At 44.7% G+C, this 19460-nt stretch overlaps 1 protein-coding gene across 1 annotated transcript in view; it reads right to left on the bottom strand.

The window, feature by feature from the left end:
- LOC144769660 (uncharacterized) overlaps nucleotides 1–19049 on the bottom strand; it is a 54546-nt gene extending 35497 nt beyond the window's left edge. Inside the window, exons 1-2 of the mRNA XM_078653835.1 lie at nucleotides 18601–19049; nucleotides 18325–18538 (exon numbers count right to left, since the gene is read on the bottom strand). Of these exons, the coding sequence (XP_078509961.1) occupies nucleotides 18325–18538; nucleotides 18601–19049 (663 nt within the window). The remainder of the gene's footprint in view (nucleotides 1–18324; nucleotides 18539–18600) is intronic.
- Nucleotides 19050–19460: the final 411 nt, after the last annotated feature.

Here is a 19460-nt window from a genome sequence, read left to right as displayed (position 1 = left end):
TTCAATCTTCAACCAGCTGTTGAAGAAGAATCTTGAAAGTCTAGTACTGCCACAAAACTCGGTTCGGGTCCAGTACATAGACGACCTACTTGTTGCGTCAGAAACAGAGGAAGCGTGTAAGACAGATTCCATCGCCCTACTGAATCATTTAGCTGAAAATGGGCATAAGGTATCTCCGAGAAAATTGCAGTACTGTCTGACAGAAGTACAGTACTTGGGTTACAGGTTGGAAAAAGGAAAGCGCAAGGTGTCACCAGACAGAATAGAAGCGATAATGAAAATGAGTGCACCTACAACACAGAGAGAAGTTAGGATGTTTCTAGGAATGGTTGGTTATTGCCGACAGTGGATAGCTAACTTTTCACTGAAAGCAAAACCCTTACAGAAACTGACGCACAAGGAGGTGAGTGATCCGGTACCATGGGACAATGAGTGCTTGATGGCGTTCCTACAGTTGAGAGATGACTTATGTCGTGCTCCGGCTCTAGGGATGCCTGACTACGACAAATCTTTTTCACTTTACTGCTGCGAGAGAGAGGGATGTGCTTTGTCAATTCTTGTCCAAGTCCATGGAAATGGCCGTAGACCAGTTGCATATTTTTCGGCTACATTAGATCCGGTAGCCGCAGCGTTGCCCGGATGTCTCAAATCCGTTGCTGCAACGGGTGTCAGCATTGAGCGTTGTGAAAGCATCGTTATGGGACACCAGTTAGTGGTGTATGTACCTCATTCTGTGGAATTGTTAATGACCCGGACCAAGACACAGCACTTAACCAATAGTAGGCTCACGCGCTATGAGCAAGTTATTCTTGCTGCTGAGAACGTGACCCTTAAGAGGTGCTCTGTCTTGAATCCTGCTACGTTGATGCCACTTCCCAATGATATAGAAGGCGAAGAATGTGAAGATCACGATTGCCTTGATGTGACTGAACTATGCACGAAGCCCAGACCAGATATTGTGGATGAGCCATTGACTGACCCCGATGAAATTTACTTTGTTGATGGCTCATGTTTAAGAGACGATACTGGTCGGTTGAGAGCAGCTTATGCTGTTTGCACCATTACTGGAGTTGTGGAAGCCGCTTGCCTGGAAGGAGTACACTCCGCACAGGTAGCAGAAATCATTGCATTAACCCGTGCCTGTATAGCAGGTAATAAAAATAGAATCACCATATATACTGATAGCCAATATGGTTTCGGTGTTGTTCATGATTTCGGGCAATTGTGGTCTCAGAGAGGTTACATGACCTCCTCTGGTTTGCCAATTCGAAATGGAGAATTTGTGCGGCTGTTGTTGGAAGCATTACAGGGTCCAGCCGCTATTGCAATAGTAAAGTGTGCAGCACATACAAAAAATACCGATTTTGTGTCACAGGGAAACAGGTATGCCGATGAGGTTGCCCGCTATTGTGCGGAGCATGGATATTCTTTCACGAAAATGGAAATAGATGGGGCTCAGGAGAAGACAGAATTGAATATGATGTTAGAAACAGTAGACACTTGGGAGGATTTAAAAGTAATGCAAGAGAATGCACCAAAATCAGAGAGACGGGCATGGGAAACAGCAGGTTGTGTGAGAAGCGAAATGGATTTTTGGGTTTCAGCAGATGGAAGGGCAGTATTACCTGAGGAGTTGGCGAGTCCAATGGCACGACAGATACATGGTCCAGTACACTTGGGAAGAGATGCCATGCTGAGGGTATTCAGGCAAACCTGGTATTGTCCTAAGTTTAGGATTGCAGCAGAAGCAGTGTGTAAACGATGCGTTACTTGTCAACAGTTGAACGTAGGGAAAAGAACACCAGTTACGCTGAGTCACATTGGGAGGTCTGGGCGGCCTTTCAATAGAATGCAATTGGATTTTATTGAGATGCCAAAAGTCAACCGCCTTAGGTATGTTCTGGTGATTGTTTGCCTATTTTCCAGATGGGTTGAAGCATACCCTATACGCAGGTGCGATACACTCACAGTAGCAAAGTTGTTGCTTAGAGAGTTGATACCGCACTTCGGGGTGCCTGCCTCTCTGGAATCGGACAGAGGAACTCATTTTAACAGCGAAATTGTGAAGATGCTTTGCTCTGCATTGAACATTGATCAGAAATTGCACTGTAGCTATCGACCAGAGGCCTCAGGTGTCGTGGAGCAGATAAATGGGACACTGAAATGTCGATTAGCTAAAGTATGCTCATCAACTTCCTTGAGTTGGCCCGATGCTCTTCCTTTAGTCCTTATGAGTATGCGCAGCACACCCGACAGGAGGACAGGTCTCTCTCCACACGAGGTGTGGATGGGGAGGGCAATGAGACTTCCTTCTGTCCCAACTGCAGCATTGTTGAACATTACAGATGACCTGATCCTGGATTATTGCAAAGGGTTGTCTGACGCCATTCATTCTGTGTCTCTTCAGGTACAGGCTGCAGAAGTTCCGTCCTCAAGAAACTTATGCCACGACCTGTGCCCAGGAGATTGGGTCCTGGTGAAGAAGCACGTCCGGAAGAATTGTTTAGACGTGCGCTGGAAGGGACCCTATCAGGTGATCTTGGTGACGAACACTGCTGTAAAGTGCGGAGGACTGCCTAATTGGACCCACGCATCCCATACTCGAAAAGTTCCAGCACCCCTGGAAGAAACAGCTCCTCTCACAGACGAAAATCCAATTGTGGAAGAAGAATCACAGGAGGGGATCAGTCAAGCTGTGGGGGTGTCTGAAGAAGTTGGGAGTGCAACAGATCTAGAAGAAGAAAGGCAGGACGGCAGTGAAACTGAAGTTGCCACTGAAGGAGAAAGTTGTTGTGACTACGAATCAGACACAGACCAGTACCAGAGTGATCAAGAACAGAGTGTGAGGACAAGAAGTAGGAGAACAAGACGTGGAGAAGTTAGTTGGCCCGAAAGAAAACAAAGGCCGAACTTGAAGCTGACTTCAGAAAGAACTCTTGCTCCTATATCCGAAGACTCAGATCCAGAAGAAAGTGCACAAGGACAGGAACAGGGAGGTCCGAGAAGATCAGGGAGAGTGCGAGTGCCTTGCAGAAGATATGCTACTCCTGAGTGGACCTACCTCGCTACAGATGTCCTCAGCGGGACGCAGAACTGGGAGGGTGAGGGAAGTGACCCTGACCAGAACTGACTGACCCAATCATCACAGTAGAAGTAAGGTTCTTGGTACCAGGATTGGAGGTCGAAAGACTACTGACACTCAACATCGTCTATCCTCCTCTCTTGAGCGGAATAAGAAAATTGATCTTAGAGACAGTTGAATTTCCGTGTTGCTGTTCAAGGTGTCCAATACTGGAGGGAATCCTTCTTCGTATGGAAATATTTGAGCGAGTGGTGGAAGTTCTTGGAACACGCATAGTCTCGGACTATTAAAGACTTTGTAAAGAACTTTGTAAATACCGATTGCAAGATAACCTAGCGCCGAGTGGAAGAAGAAAGACATTAGGGACTTCCATTTTAGTGGATGGAGAAGGGCTAGGGTTGTCTATTGCTACAGAAAAAGAGACTGTTCTTGCGGAGTGAATTGTCAGCTTCCAGGTGTGGTTCAAAGAAAGACTTTGTGGTTTAAAGAGAGACATTGTACAAAGGGAAGAAACACTGGAGTCCAGTAAGAGACTTTGGCTGAGAACGAAAACTAGAGCTATACTGTTTCGAGATCATGGAGGCTGGCAACCCGAACCGCAGGGCAAAATGCATAGTAGGCACACTTTTAGCGGTAGTGATTTTTCTTATAGTTTTAGTAGTTACTATATCATATGTAGTGGGACATGAAAATGAAGCAAAAGCAAGAGAAGAAGCTAAACGAGTATCGACACAGAGGCCTACTACTGCTGTACAAGGTAGAGTTAACACAGAGAAGGAAAAGGCTTTGTTAGATGCTGAGGTTAAGAGATTACACACTGATGAATCCCAGGGGAATTTTAAGTCAAATGCTTATGCCAAATTGCTATATGAGTACGTTAATGTCATGGAGGCGAAGAATTGCTACGTCTGCATGAGATTGCCAGCATCTGTAGACGAGGGTATTAGGTACCACCATCTTCCATTGACTTATGGAATCACATGTAGTTTGCTGTTAAGCATATTTTATGAACGGGATGGATTCGAGTATTACTTCTCGAATTTCGATTCTGTGTTACCAGAGGTGCCAAATTATAAACATCTCAATAAGTGGGATTATTACAAGAGTGAAGACAGGTTACAGAAATATTTCCTACCATGGAGAACATTAGACACTTCACATGCTCAGAGGAATAATTTGACTTGTTCCGTGTCAGAAATTGAGAAAAAGTTTATAGGGCAGGTGGATACTCGATACAGGAGACAAAAGATTCTAAAGACTTCAGGTCAATGGGAAACAGATTGGACTGAAGAAGAAAAAGCACACAAGAGCAAGGGTAGCAGTGGTCCAATAGCATTAGATCGAGAGAAGAAAGGGAAACTATGTATACATAGGGGTCACACCTATTACGAGAATGTGTTCGTGGGAGAAGTCAGCTGTGAACATGCTTTCCAGTTGGAGTATTACTCCAAAGACTTCTTGAAGGAGATGCAGGTGATCCCCAATGTATATTTTGTTTGTGGAAGAAATGCATATGTGAAACTACCAGATAATTGGTATGGATCATGTTATTTGGCAATTGTCTTCCCGAAAATATATCATGCTGGAGAATTAGAGTCCAAAAAGGGAGGGGCTCAGGCAAGAGGAAGGAGAGATGCAAGCTCTGAAGTAATTGGAGACATATTTGGAGCTGCATTTCCTCTTTTAGGGTTAATATTGAATGACATTAAAATTAGAAGGTTGGCAACAGTCGTAGATAGATTATCTGCCGGTACTGCTAGATCTTTGATGCTGGTAGAGGGAGAGATGCAATCGATAAGGGCAATGGTTCTTCAGAATCGACTTGCTCTAGATGTTCTGTTAGCCAAAGAGGGCGGAGTCTGTAAGGCTTTGAAGGTCCAGGAATGTTGCACTTACATTCCAGACAATTCAAAACCTCTAGAGAAGTACATACGAAACATTACTTCGATTCACCATGAGGTTGAGGATTTGGCGCAGGTAAATGTGTGGGAAAAAGTAGGACACGGAATGGGAAAGGTTGGAGGTTGGTTTGCCAACCTGGGAAAGGGTTTCGTTTGGTACATACTTAAACCTATCATCATAATAGTGATTTGTGTAATCACTTTGTGGGGATTGGTGCGGCTGTACAAATGGTATAGAGCAAACAGGTTGCAGAAATCCATGCGAGAACAGGGAAGGAGATTAGCTGCGATGCAGGAGAATCAGTACAGGAGTCTGATGGCTCTAGAAGAGATGAAACGAGGGAATGTTGCAACGACTTCAGTTTGACAATCTATGCCTAAGAGAGAGTGTTGTGATGATGATGACTACTGGAAGTCATCAAAGGGGGGATTGAGAGAGCGCAGATCTGGAAAATGTATAAGTGCACCATATTTACAAGCACATAGTATTAGTTTAGATATAGATTGCACCAGAGTGTTATATTCATAGAGTGAAAAGAATAAAAGTGTTTAACTAGAATAGGGATACACATATCTGTGTGAAAACTAATGTAGAAGTTTGTAGAAATGTTAGGATGATGTGAAACTCCATGTTCCTCATGTTAAGTGACTATGTGAAGAAGAAACAAAACTCTGCAAACCATTGAAAATGTGTAGGCCCATGGCAATTCACAGTAAATGTATAAGTGCTGCTACACTGACATGAGACGTGGACATAACATTTTTCTGCAAAGTATTGTTAATCATAGAATTGAAATATATGTTTTATATAGATGTGTTATTTTATAGAAATGTGTATTAGTTAGAATGCTGTTTAAACAAAGAAATTAAATGTGCAGAGTGCAGAGGCCTGTTTCATGTAATTTAGTAGGCCTGAATAGATAAAGTCGCTTCTTTGATCTGCATGTGCTCGTTAAGGAGAGGGCGCCCAGAGCACAAACGAAGACATAGTTTATGACTTACAGATATGGTAGAGGCTGGAATTTGGGGCCCACAGTAGAACGGTTTATTTGCAGGTGCGAGGAGCCCTAATCAGTTTGGTGATGAATGGGCTTTGTTCAGAGACGCCTGGCACAGGCCTGGAGGAGTCTTCAGGAATTTCCTGGGGGGTACAGAACAGCGGAGAAGAAGCCTAGGAAGCAAGGTCAACTTTAACGAAGGGTCCAGAGGAGCACCAGTATGGAATTTGCCGCCAGAACCGATACCACGTGAGGGGCGTCTCTAGGGGCGTTCCTATTGGATATGTGATTTTGTATTAGGGACAGCACCCCGGGAAGGAGACAGTGCAGATGATCTGGGGAGCCTAAGAAAGCGGATGGGTAGGCAGATAGATTGAACTTAAGAGAGCGATTCACCAAGGAGACTAAGAGAAGTGCGTGATCTTCTTTGGAAGTCACCACGGCTGACACCTTTTTAGGTAAAGATCTTGTTAAGTAGGGATGCCACTTAGTCTAGTGTAGGGACAGACTAATCTGAATTTTTCCTTTCTGTAAATGACTCTTAAGTTGCAACTTATAGCGATACTTGCAACTCTCATGGTATTTGAGATATTTTTGATCATTTCCTTTTGCCGATTGAGAGCATTCCGAGAATTCCTTTTTATATTGATACCTGTATATCTTTTGAATCTTATTCTGAGATGTTTGTATCTTCAGATACTTTTGGCTTTATAATAAATCTTTAAACTTATTTGTAGTCAGTGGTTCTTTAGAGTGGTTTAAGTTCTTAATTGATTAACCTAGTAGTGGATTGCCTTTTACTCAATGACAGGTACCAACGATCTAGTCGACCTGAATTGGGATCTGGAACTATTACTATAGACCAGAAATCCCGCGTTAACAAGCCTGAATCTGGGCGTTGCTATGAAGCCTACATAAAAACATAACTTATGTAAAATACATATGCATATTTTTGTGTTTATTTAAATATTTGTGATACAGACCCTGGGCTGGTGGGTCAGTGTCAGGATGCCATACCTGATCTGACAGGGGAGCCACTGTCAAGCACCTGGGGCTACAGCCTCCCACTCTCTAACGCCACAAAGGCTAGAGAGCCCTAAGAGGCATGAGGCCTGGCTCTCGTCACTGACAGCTGTCAGTGGCTACGGTGGCTTGGGAGGGGCCCGGAGTCATACCCCAGAGGTGGACTGGGCCACACCACTGTGTTGGCCATGTAGGTACTGTCTGCCTACTGGGACACACCTGTGACGAAACTAGGATTAGGTGCTGCACAGATGGGGTCCCCAGGTGAAGAGAAAGGTTCCCCATGGGTCAGCTTAGTGGGCCCTGAGAGTATGGAATGAGGGATCCATCTTGGTTCAGCAAGGCATACAACCAGAACGTGCCCTGGCTGTTGTGGGCCAGGTCTATGTTCTGTCTCCACAAGCAGGGAAGTCCATCAAGTGAATCATTAGTCTACCCTGGTTTTAGGCTGGGAGGGGCTTGTGTTAGACTTGGCTTTTTCAGCATGTTTACCCCCAGGCGTTGTGCTTTTTGCCTTCTTTTTTACCCTATTTTTGTTGGTTTTTGGACGCTAGGCACTTTACTACTGCTATTCAGTGCTAAAGTGCATATGGACCAGCACATTGAAATACATTAGTCTAACGCCTGATGCATGGCACTTGGCCAGGCCGATTATTTATTTAGTTTTATGTGGAACCCTCCATCTTTCCAGATTTTGGTGACAATTCTAGAGCCCACAGTGACTTCTGTGAGTCATTTCTGTTTTGAGTGCTGACAAACCTTCATTCTTTGATGTTGCAATTTTTTTCTGGCAGCCCTGTTTCATGCCAAAGCTTTTTTTGCAAGTATTTTAAGGAAGTTAAACTATTTACTTTCAAGAACGACTGCTTCTGTGGTAGGTGGAGAAACATTTATACACTAGTGGTATTATACTGGACAAAACTGGCAGTCATTTTTGGGCTGCATCCTATTGCACTTGTATGATTCACACACTGAAGTAACTCTTCCTCTGTATCCTTGCTGTATCCTTGCTGTATCCTTGCTGTTACATCTGTGAAGAGAGCATTATTCACAACATCCCCACACATTTCTGTGATGCGCACACTTTTGTTATAGCATTATGTTGGCACATTTTACATTTTCTATTGTTTGATGGCAAACAGTGTTTCAATGTTTGATAAATTATTTGTCTAAAATTACACTTAGATCAGTTTACTGCTCTGAGCTTCCTTTACGAGATGGAGCCAGTTTGCTCCTATTTTCTAGGGTCTGATGGCACTCCTTGGCTGTCTCATGCTTTCGCAAACTTTTTGGGAATCAACGGCCAGATTCATCAAGCTTAATTGCGCTCGCAAAGGGCCAGATTCTGAGAATCTGGCCCTTTGCGAGCGCAATTTTTGCATTTGGGATTCATCATCCCAAATGCAATGCAAAATTCGCTAATAAAGAATTCGCACATTTGCGAGGAATTGCATTCAAGGAATCTCTATTTGCGATTCCTTAAATGCAATTCATGAACCATTTTAAAATTGCGAAATGGCAATTTTGGGCCGCTATTTACCGCGAGGTCAAACCTCGTGGTAAATAGCGAAAACTTAGAAAAATGCATTTAAATGCATTTTTCTAAGTTGCATGTTACACACACACATGTCCTTTGGACATGTGTGTGTGCAACACCAATGTAGATTACATTTCAGGGGTGCTACAGGGTGTCCTTTGGACACCCCTGGCACCCTTAAAATCGCATCCTTATTTGCGATTAGCAAATTGCTAATCGCAAATAAGGAATAACTCCCCATTCATTCCTATGGGCCTGTAGGCCCATAGGAATGAATGGGGAGTTATTCCTTATTTGCGATTAGCAATTTGCTAATCGCAAATAAGGAATGTGTAGGAATCGCAATTTATTTAGCGATTCCTACTTGAATCCCGTTTTGCAAGTCCTTAATAGCAATTCCTTAATAATCGCTATTAAGGATTCGCAAAACGGGACTATGATGATGAATCTAGCTGTTAGTGTTTCTGTGAGCTGAGTGTAGGTATTAACATTCCTCATCCTATTGATTGACACAAACATGGAGTGCAACCACCTTTTTTGGATATCCCTGGTGAGTAATTATTTAATTGCTATGGATGGCAAATATTTTAGTGCTGAAAAACAGCATTATTGTTAAATCTGCTTGGTGAAGAAGCTCAAAACATATTTCAACATTTACCTTCTTGTCAACCTTCCCTTGGTTCATCTTCTGGGTGCTGCAACAATTATTTAAAGGCAATTGAAAATCTTAAATTACAATTTAAGGATGAACCGCATAGTGTTATGGAAAGGCACACATTTTATACACATTACAAACTAACTACTGAACCTATTATTTCACATATGTCAGCTGTACGCATTTGAGCTTCTCAGTGTGAATTTAATGATACGCTTGATCTATACTACTATTATAAAGAGAGAACTGGGAACCTTTGAGGCGGGTAAACTCGGGAACCACAGCGCCAATCAACACACCCAATAAATCATTGGAAACGTCAGGGTAAGCAGATGGACATAGGCTATATACCATAAAAAAATATACCTTAGAAGGGCAAAGTACGTTCTTTCACAAAGTAGTCCCTTTGAAGTCGCGCCATGTCTGAGGTGGGCGTGTGCGTTTTATGTGTGCTGACATCACAATCACGGGTCCGCCATTTTAGTAAAGTAGTAAAGTGGTCGGCGAGGAGCCAAGAGCGGACAGGAGCGTGGGCAGAAGTGGTGGACAGGAGCATGGCTAGAAGCGGGCAGGACAGGAGCGTGGGCAGAAGCGGCGGACAGGAGCGTGGGCAGAAGCGGCGGACAGGAGCGTGGGCAGAAGCGGCGGACAGGAGCTTGGCCAGAAGCGGGCAGGACAGGTGCGCTGAACCGACAGCCTCCAGAGTCCGACATGACAAGAGTGGACAGGATTGTGGGCAGAAGCGGCCAGGAGCAAGGAAACGGGAGCAAGGAAACCACACCCTGCGCACGTGATGCTGGTGAGTATGCTCTGCTGCTCCCGCTGCTGGCCGCTCTGCTGCGCGTCTCCTGCAGCGGTGTTGCCCCCCAGCCCCCTTCTGCCCCGGACAACGTCAGGCCGGGCTGCTAGTTTATAAATAAGGGATTACATTTTCGTGCATTGTTTCAACAAACAGAAATCTGGAACAACTGTTAAGACATCACAACCCTTCATTAAAAGAAACAGTGACATTGTAAAAAGTGCTGAAGTTGCTATTTGTTTAATCAAAGCAATGTCGGAGCAGAAAGATCTCAATGGAAAAGTTTGTTTAATCAAATGCAAAAAACTGCTAACAAAAAGGCTGAAAATCAGAATAAATATAAAGAAAAAGGAGAAGCCATGTGCAAATCAGTCTTCAAAGATGTCTGGTTCAGAGCAGTGTATCCATAAGTGTTACAGATGTGGTTCACGTTCTCATTTAGTTAATTCGAAACTGTCCAGCTTTAGGAAAATAATGCATTAAGTGCAAGAAGATAGGTAATTTTACCTTGGTGTGTAACGATGGTTTGAGGATGATCAACATCATTCAAGAAGAAGAGTAGTGCCATAATTCTCACCATCTGTGATTAAGAAGACCCTTCAGAACAGACATGACATGATTCAGGTAAAAATATTTCTGTCATTGAATTGTGTCCTGATTCTATCACATATATTGATTCAGAACCAAATATACCTACCCCATGTGAAACTTCTTTTGATAATGTGGTTGCCTTTGTATTAGCTGACTCTGAATCTCTTTATGTTGTTATTTCTGGCATTTCTATTGCACATAACTGGATTGATGTTCCTTTATATAAACCAGATATTAAGGCTTTTTTATATTGTGCTAGTAATATTGACTTCCTTGAATTTTTTTATTGCAGATATTCAAATTCCAAAAATTAATGTCATGGCAAATTGTATACTACTCATCAGAAACAGCATTTATTAGAATAGAGACATCAAGGCTATTTAAGGTGACTCTTAAGTTTGGCACTGATATTCCTATCTTGTATTTACTTGTGACTAAATCCATGGATGTTATTTTAGATCAATGTCATGATTTTTTCAATTGCAAATTTGGAAAGTAAATGGGGTTTTCCCACGGTAACTAAATCAGCGATAATGGGCTTGATAATATGCCCTTGTGAATTCCCATAGAAGCACCAATTCACGCCAGAACATGGACTTCTATGGGAATTCACAAGGGCATATTATCAAGCCCATTATCGCCGATTTAGCGGCAGTTTCCGGCCGCTATCACCTTCTGGATTTGGGTAAGTAGTAAGGCCAGACCCAATGTTCCACCAGCAGATTCTCTGGAACGTCCTGGATTCGGCTGGGAGCAGGGTGCTGAATTCATTGATATCTGCTGAGCTACGAAGAAGGGGGCGACTTGAAAACACTAGGACTTAAAGGTAAGTCTTAGGGGTCCCACTTGAGGGATCAGGTTGCAAGGGCCTCAGGAGCTCAGTTGTTTCATCGTTACCAAGGCCGGGGGGCTGGGTTCAAAGCAGATAGTTCTGCCAGATGGCGTGCGTCAAAATGTGCTCATAGTCAGGTTGCAGAGGTGATTCTGGGACAGCTGGGCCACTCACAAAGTGAGTTTGTCTCAATGTCCCTTACGGGTGGTTGCTTCCTGGACAGTTTTAGTCTAGATTGTACTCTTTGTCTCTCTGTATGCTACTGGGGGTTCGGTACCCCGGGTATTGGTACTGCACGGCTCCGGTAAGTCTTAGTGTCTTCACACTTTGTGGGGAGACAGAACTGACCCTTTAGAGCATCTTTTGTTTTGGATGCTGCATTGGAGTTGTTGTTGGGCAGCAATTCGAAAAACTGGACTTTGCGGGTTCGGTGCCAGCGGACTGATGGGAAATAGTACCTCTACTCCAAGGGAGTTCTGTGGTGATTTGTAGAAGTCTGGAGGAGCTCTGTGGTTCTTGGAGGCCGCACAGTTGCAGGACGTGGCAGCACTTCACAATTGTCGAGTCCTTAAGTCAGCAGGCAAGGTTTGGTGCCAAAATTCTGCAGCAGGGCTTCAGTTCTCGGATCAGCAACTCTTTGTCCATATCTTCTTTGTGTCCATCGAATCTAAGTTGCAAAGTCCAGGGATGGCAGCTAAATACTGCATTTAGGGGCTTTATAGGGGAGACAGGTAGTAGCCAATGGGCTGCCTACCTTAACAGCATCTACAACCTCTAAGTGACCACTTCCTGTGGGAAGGGGCACTGCCCCAGCCCTGATAGGCAATTACTGCTATCTCAAGATGGAAGAGTAGGAAAAGGTGTGCTCACATCACCTTCTCCACCTCAAGAATGGTGCAAGCTGAATGCGGGCACACATCCTCATCAATCTAATTTTCCCACGCGTCCTCCGGCCCAATGGGGAGCAAGAAAGGGGGTTTGGTATCCTCCACTATCTGGAGATGCCTGGGTTGCATTTAAAAAGGCAGTCTCGCCTTTGAAGCTTCCTGCCCTTGAAAGTCATCCTGGCATAGAGGAGGTGTGAAGCACCTCCACACAGAGCAGGCTTTGTTCCTGGCCACTGAGAGTTCTGGTTGTCACCCCATGAGGTCAGAAACAAGTCTGGTGATTGCAGGCTGGCTAAGACCAGTGAGACACCACACTATTGCTTGATAGGTTTTCAGGGGACCCTCTAAGGTGTCTTCCTCAGCATTTATTAATAAATCCAAAACTGGCATCAGTTAAGATTTATTAAGACAAAATGTTTGATACCAAACATCTCAACCCCTTGCATGCTTGTGATGGAACCGTTCCATAACAAGCCTCGGGTGAGCTGTGCTTGTGACGGAACGGTTCAGTCACTGCCCGCTCGCCGCGCCTGGCGGCGCGAATTCCACGCTTGCGCTGAGCACTCTATTGGGCGGGCGGGCCGGCCGTGACGGAACCGTTCCGTCACAAGCACTGCTCACCCGAGGCTCGTGACGGAGCGGTCCGTCACGAGCACTGGAGCGCCGCACGACCCCCCCTCCCCCTTAGCACTGCGGCAGAATAGCCGCCGCAGTGAAGGGGTTAAGGTACTGGGAAACCATCATGGACCTAGGAAACTTGTAATGACCAGTATCCAGTCTATGCATTTTCTATGGCTTCCCTGGGCATTTACAATATTCAAGAATGGAGTTGTTATTGTAGGGTCATGTCTGCTCATGCAGATTTGTCCACACATGGGATATGGTGCACCCTGCCTTAGGGCTATAAGGCCTGCAGTAGGAGTGACTTACCTATACCTCATGCAGTGTATGGGGGCATGGCACACAGGGATGTGTGCCATATCAACGCTTCCGATTTCTCTGCACCAAAACACGCAGCCTGCAATGGCATTGTGCAGGGTCTTGGTGAGAGGTCTCTAGGGTGGCACAATTGGTGCTGCAGCCTTAGTGGACCCGCTTTAGTCCCAATGCCCTAGCTACCAGGGATACAATTTACTAGGCACTTACAGGGGTTGCAGAAGTAGTACCAATTGTTGTACAGTTTTGGGGAAAGAACACTGGCTGTGGGAATCTGGTTGGCAGGGACCCAGTACACTTTGCATCAAAAACCAGGTAAAAAGTTTGTCGGGGGTACTGCAACAAGAACCCAGTTTCCCACATAAGTGAACGTCAGCAACTACACCACCAGTAAACACTCAAGTATTTCATTCTCGATAAGGCCAATCTTCCAGGTCTCACTTTAGAAACCGTAGCATATCACTCAGTATTTCTCAAACAGTGCAATCTTTGGTAACCTTGGCACCACCCTTACCGTCACCGCCAGTTCGAGCTCTAGACACTCATTTACTCACACTGCCATTACCAATAGTAAAACCATGGTTATGCAGTCCCAAATTTTCCTGCACCACAGGACAAGTCTTACCATTGATGCTCAGCACTACTACCAGTAGAAGACACTGTAACCCAATCAGTATTGATGCTAATACCACTAATTTAAGTATTATAACTCACTCATTGTAGCAACAGTGCGACAGTCACTTATGACTCATTAGTGCTCAGTTCCAGAAGTATAAGCCTTAGTGACTCAGTCACCATTAGTCCCAATTAAAACCTTCCAACCTATTCATTAGAAGTGGCATTAGGTCATATTACTCACTTTCAGTGCCACTTTTTGTCACTCATTCACCATTGGTGCTCCAGGAGCAGAGTTCCAGTCGTAGTACCTCATCAACTATCAATGCAAAGGCCTCAAGTACAGCAATACCACTAGTTCAAGGATTAGAAACTCAGGGCCCGATGTAGGTAATAGTGAAATACCGAATTCTAAATATCGTATTTTACCAATTCGGTATTTAGAAGTCAGTATTTCAGATGTAGGTAAGAATTTGGTGAAAAAAACGAATCCTTAATATTCGCTATTACCAAATCGGTAAATGAGATTCGGTAATAAAGAATAAATAACCATTCATGGCTATGGGCTTGGAGGCCCATTAGAATGAATGTGAAGACATTCGGTATTACCGATTCGGTATTACCGAATTGGTAATACCGGGAGGTATTTCAAGGGTGCCAGGGTGTCCAAAGGACACCCTGTTGCACCCCTGGAATGTGCATGTGTGCACATGTGGCACACATGCATGCCATAAGGGCATGGATGAGTTCCACATGGCACTTAAAAAAAAAGCAAGACAGTGCTTTTTTGAAGGAATTCGGTAATTACCACCAACTTGAAGTTGGTGGTGATTACTGATTCTTTAAGGCCCAAAAGAACTCTTTAATGTGCTTTCTACATTGCATTTAAGGAATCGGTATTACCGATTCCTTAAATGCAAGGCCAATAAGGAAACGGTATTTACCGATTCCTTATTACACAATTCTTCCCTACATCACGAATGCCTTAATACCGGTCGGTAATGGTGGAATTTACCGAATTTCACTGTTACGACCAGTATTTGGGCCACCTACAACGGGCCCTCAGTCTCCATTAGTGTCTTTCACCTTCAAACATTGCAAGACTTGATAGCTCAATCCCCATCTGGGTTGGCACCACTGGTAGAAACCTTTGTAACTCAGTCCCCACGCGTGCTTAAGAGTAAGATGGTACAAGCCCAGAAAACTCAGTCACCATCCGATCCAATACTAGCATTAAAACCCTTAGTAACACAGTAAGTATCAGTGGCAGTACCAGTACGGTAAGTCTTAGAAATGCAGTTGCAGTCAGTGGCAGTACCAACTGAAAAGTTAGTAACTTGGGAACTTATTAAGAGTCTGGCAGATGAGATACTCTATCAAAAACGTGGAGAATGTCCCTCCTGTTGTACTGTACGTGCATTATAGTCAATTGCACTTGTAATATGGCAGATGGGTTATGAGTCCCATTTCAACAGAGTATCCTGTCCACCAAGTTCAAAATAAGGCCCTTCTTCAACCTTTGAACCTATTATCATCCTTGCAGATTTTAGCAACACTGGCACCACCAGTGCCAGCACCACCAACTCAAACATTAATTATCGATTAGTGATTTAGTCATCCAGAACCAGTTAGTGGGTACATATTCTGCCACCTCTAGGGACAATATCAAAAGTTACTTCGAGGGTAGCTTTTCTTGAAGGTGCAGCCCTTATTTGCTTCAGTACCAAAATCATGCTCTTTAGTTAGTATATAAAAGCTGTGGCTCTTTAGCCAATATATTTACGCACTTAAGCAGTTAATGTTTGGTCTGGAATAGTGGTATATACAAAATATACTTACATGAGCTTTCAGCCAGCCCTCTTCTTTTATTGGTCTATCATGGTGCCATACACATGATTCTTCTACCCACTACCACATACAGCATTGGGCAGTGGCCGGGTTACCCTACTTCAGAAATGAGGTAACTTCACTGTGAGTGACTGCATTCTGCCCTTTTACAAGGAGCACATCTGCCGGCAAAGTCATTCAATTAAGTTCTAGGCACTAGTATGACAATATATATTTTTTTTAAACAAAAATATTTTTGCTTGAAGCAAATTGATTTTTTTTAAGATTGAGGAGGGCCTGGCAGCTACCCCAACATTGCAATAATCATGACAAAAACAGCATTGACCAAGCCAAAAGGCTGGTGGCCAATTCCTGCCACTTGGCTTTGCCATTGCTCATTCTGAAAGGTTCTTGAGGTGACCACCTCAACGCTTTGAAGAGTCAGACTCCTTGTTACACCTGCTCATTCAATGCATTGTGGTACTGGTTTTGAAACAAGAATCCCATCGCTATGCCACTCAAACTTAATCCCTCTATAAACCGAAAGACCTTTCACAAGTCTTAATACAGGAGTCGATGGATTTAAAGTACTGTACATTATAATAATCGGGAATTCTTGTACTTATTATACATTGGTACCTTACAAACCAACGAAAATATAAATTAAAAAAACTACATTTGGTGATTCGGGATCCACACTGAGGATGAGACTTATATTTCCTCTTTAGACATATAGAGTGAAATATTGCCATTAGGCCTCCATCCCTATTTGCAGCATTGCAGACATCATCCCTTACACAGCTCACATCTCAAAGTGTACCAGAGCTCGGCAGATTTTAGGTTTAGCCCTGTGGCAGTACAGTGAGATCACGATGCACCTAAGATGTGTCTGGCTGTCTTCCAGCCCTCAACCAGGGCCGGACTGAGAACCCAAAGCTGCCCTGGTTTTTTTGACTGACCAGCCCCCCCCAGCTGCTTTTGTTACTGGGCGACGATATAGAAGCACCGCTGTAAAACTCCCCCCCCCCGTAATAAAAACTGCACCCACCACTGCAAAATTGGCCTCCACTCTTCCAGCCTCCTGGGGAAATACCCAGTGCCCGCTACACCTAGTCCCGCCTACAACTAAACACTAGGCCTGGGCTGTGAACTCCGCTCTGTTTGCAGAGATTGCGGAGTTTTCTTCATTCAGCACAGCTCGCGGAGTGCAGAAAACTCTGTTCCGCGTAGTACAGCTGAGCTTTTCCCTGCTCACGATTGGTAAGTTGGCGAACGTGAGTTGCTGTTTGGGTAGAATTACTACCTGAGCTGCAGGAAGATCAGCACGAATGGCTCTTCACTCTGCACTCCGCCACTTTCGGAACTCCGCTGAGTTTTTTTGTCACTTTGCAGAGTTCCGCATAGCGAAACTCCACAAACTATGCCCAGGCCTGCTTAACACTCGTGTCCGGGGGCATAGCTTCCATTGGTGCGGGGGGTGCCTACATGGAGTCCAGTCTGCCCTGCACCAACTGATGCTATTTCAGCGACTGCCTGTTCTGATTTTGTAGAGACTGGTCTGTGTTTACTTTTCAGGGTAGGGTTACAGAGGGTGTAGAGGATAAGGGAACAGTAAAGAAGAGAGAGGAAAAGGATGAAACAAAGGGAGAGGGCGAAAAAATGAGGAGGAGGGCAGGAAAATGGGACAAAGCAGGAGAAGGATACTAGGAGAAAGAGAACAGAGATAAGGAAAAGCAGAGAGGCAAGGGGAAATAAGGAGAGAAGAGTGGAAGTAGAAGGGGATGACTGAGTGACAGAAGAAGGGGAAGAGAGAGACGGAGGAAGGGGATAGAGAGGACAGCATCAAATGAATGAAGGAGATGAGAGGAGAGCAGGGAGGAGATTGGGAAGCGAGAAGAAAAGACAAGTAGAATGAGAAACCTAGAGACCCATATTTTACATTAGTGCAGCAAGTGCAGTGACACCAGGGCTTTGGGATATAGTGGGCGTGCTACACCATATTTCTATCAGTTTTTTTAAAACAAGCTGGAGCGTCTAGTTATATTGCTTGCATCACGGACCCTACCCATAGGCTACTTGACTACTCGTGTCCTACTAGTCCAGCAGCATTCTTCCATGCACTACAAGTCTTACTGGCAGCCTTTTGGGCTGTTCCAGGACTGACAGCTCAAACCGGACTGTCAATGCTCCACAGTCTGGCCACGCCCTATTCTACAATGCTTCTGTGGCACCTCATTTAGAACCTGCAGCGTGTTAGACCAGTGACACTCCCACAGACCTGCTCATGCAGGTTACTGTCCAGAAGCTAGGCACTGTAAGTTGTCATCACTGGCTCTTCTCTCTGATGAGTCACTGACCTTCACACCCGGCTTGTGGAGGCCACTGTTATCCTGGGCTTTGGCACTACTCATGAAGCTTGGAAAATATCTGCATCCTACGATGCACCCTCCACAATTGTTCTAATACTGGGGTATTAACACAGAGGAAATTTAATGAACCCAAAGCATGTCCTGCATCCTCCTATCTCCTACTCAGGCACCTCAATCATCACCAAGCACCACACCATGAAATTCCAACCCTGGCACCAGACACCTCGCTTACAAAGCAGCACATAAGCCTCAAATGAGTATTTAAAGCATACCTTGATGGAGAAGACAAGAGCTGCAATTCCAAGTAGCAGGCAGCAGATCAGCAGGTTCACTATCGATTGCAGCAGGTAGTCGGGTTTATAACTCTGCCTGTGTGTGCTGGTCATGGTTGTCATAGCTGGCTGGGTGGTCACCACCACGCCTCTCCCTTGATAATACACTCCTTGGGATAGATTGCTGCCAGCATACTCAGGGTAGGGATGAGGGTTTATTGATGTGCTTATAGAATATGGTGGTGTGTTATCAGCAGGCTGAGGGTCGGTAAGAGGGGGTTCATTGATTGGGTGTTGGTCACCATGTTCCCGCTTCTGCTTGTGGAAAGTGGTGGTTTGTTACCAGCAGGCTGAGGGTAGGTGAGAGGGGGGTTCATGGATTGGGTGGTTGTCGCTGCAGTCTCGCCGCTGCATGTGGAATAGGATTGTTTGTCACCCTCATGCTGAAGGTAAGTAGCCGGTAGGTCCACTGGGTTCGTAGTCATTACCACATTATCGCTGTTACAGTACACTGCAGGTCGTGGAATCGTGCCAGCCTGCTGAGAATTGGTAGGAAGTGAGAAGCTGGTGCTTGCATCCTCTGGATAGTCTGGTGATGGAACAGCGTTGTACCTTGGTGCACTCTCAGAGCTGGGAAGAGAGGTATTGGTTGCTTCTCCTGGGTTCTTTGCATTGGGTGAGTCTTCAGGCATCCATGTGGTCGTATAGACGGAAGGAGAGCTCATCTCTGGTTACCCTTGCTTCTTTATGGTGTATAGGTCTTCTGGCATGGGCACGAGTTCTCCAACAACAAGAGGGTCAGTGTTTAGCACCCCCGAGTTCTTTGCAGTAGATGGTTCTTCAACGTAGTTTCTCCTGTGTGGGATGAAGGCTGCCAGAATGTTTTAATAGTGCTACGGATTATGAGTGTTATTTATAAAACCAGTTCTGACATTCTTTCTGTTTCTGGTAAGGCCATTGCCCCGAGGAGGCTCTATTCCAGCAGGCCCCGCCCCTCTGTTGAATAGTTGCTGGTATTCATACCTGAAGTTACAGCTTCCTGTTTTTTGTAATGATTCACTTCTGAGTAACTTATTTGTTGGAGGGTGTTCCTTTGTCTTTTCCATTTATGGTCTGGTATGTCCGTTCCATGGCCT

The sequence above is a fragment of the Lissotriton helveticus genome, chromosome 7 (genome assembly GCF_964261635.1).
Source record: "Lissotriton helveticus chromosome 7, aLisHel1.1, whole genome shotgun sequence".
NCBI lineage: Eukaryota > Metazoa > Chordata > Amphibia > Caudata > Salamandridae > Lissotriton > Lissotriton helveticus.
This window is presented reverse-complemented; position numbering and strand designations above follow the sequence as displayed.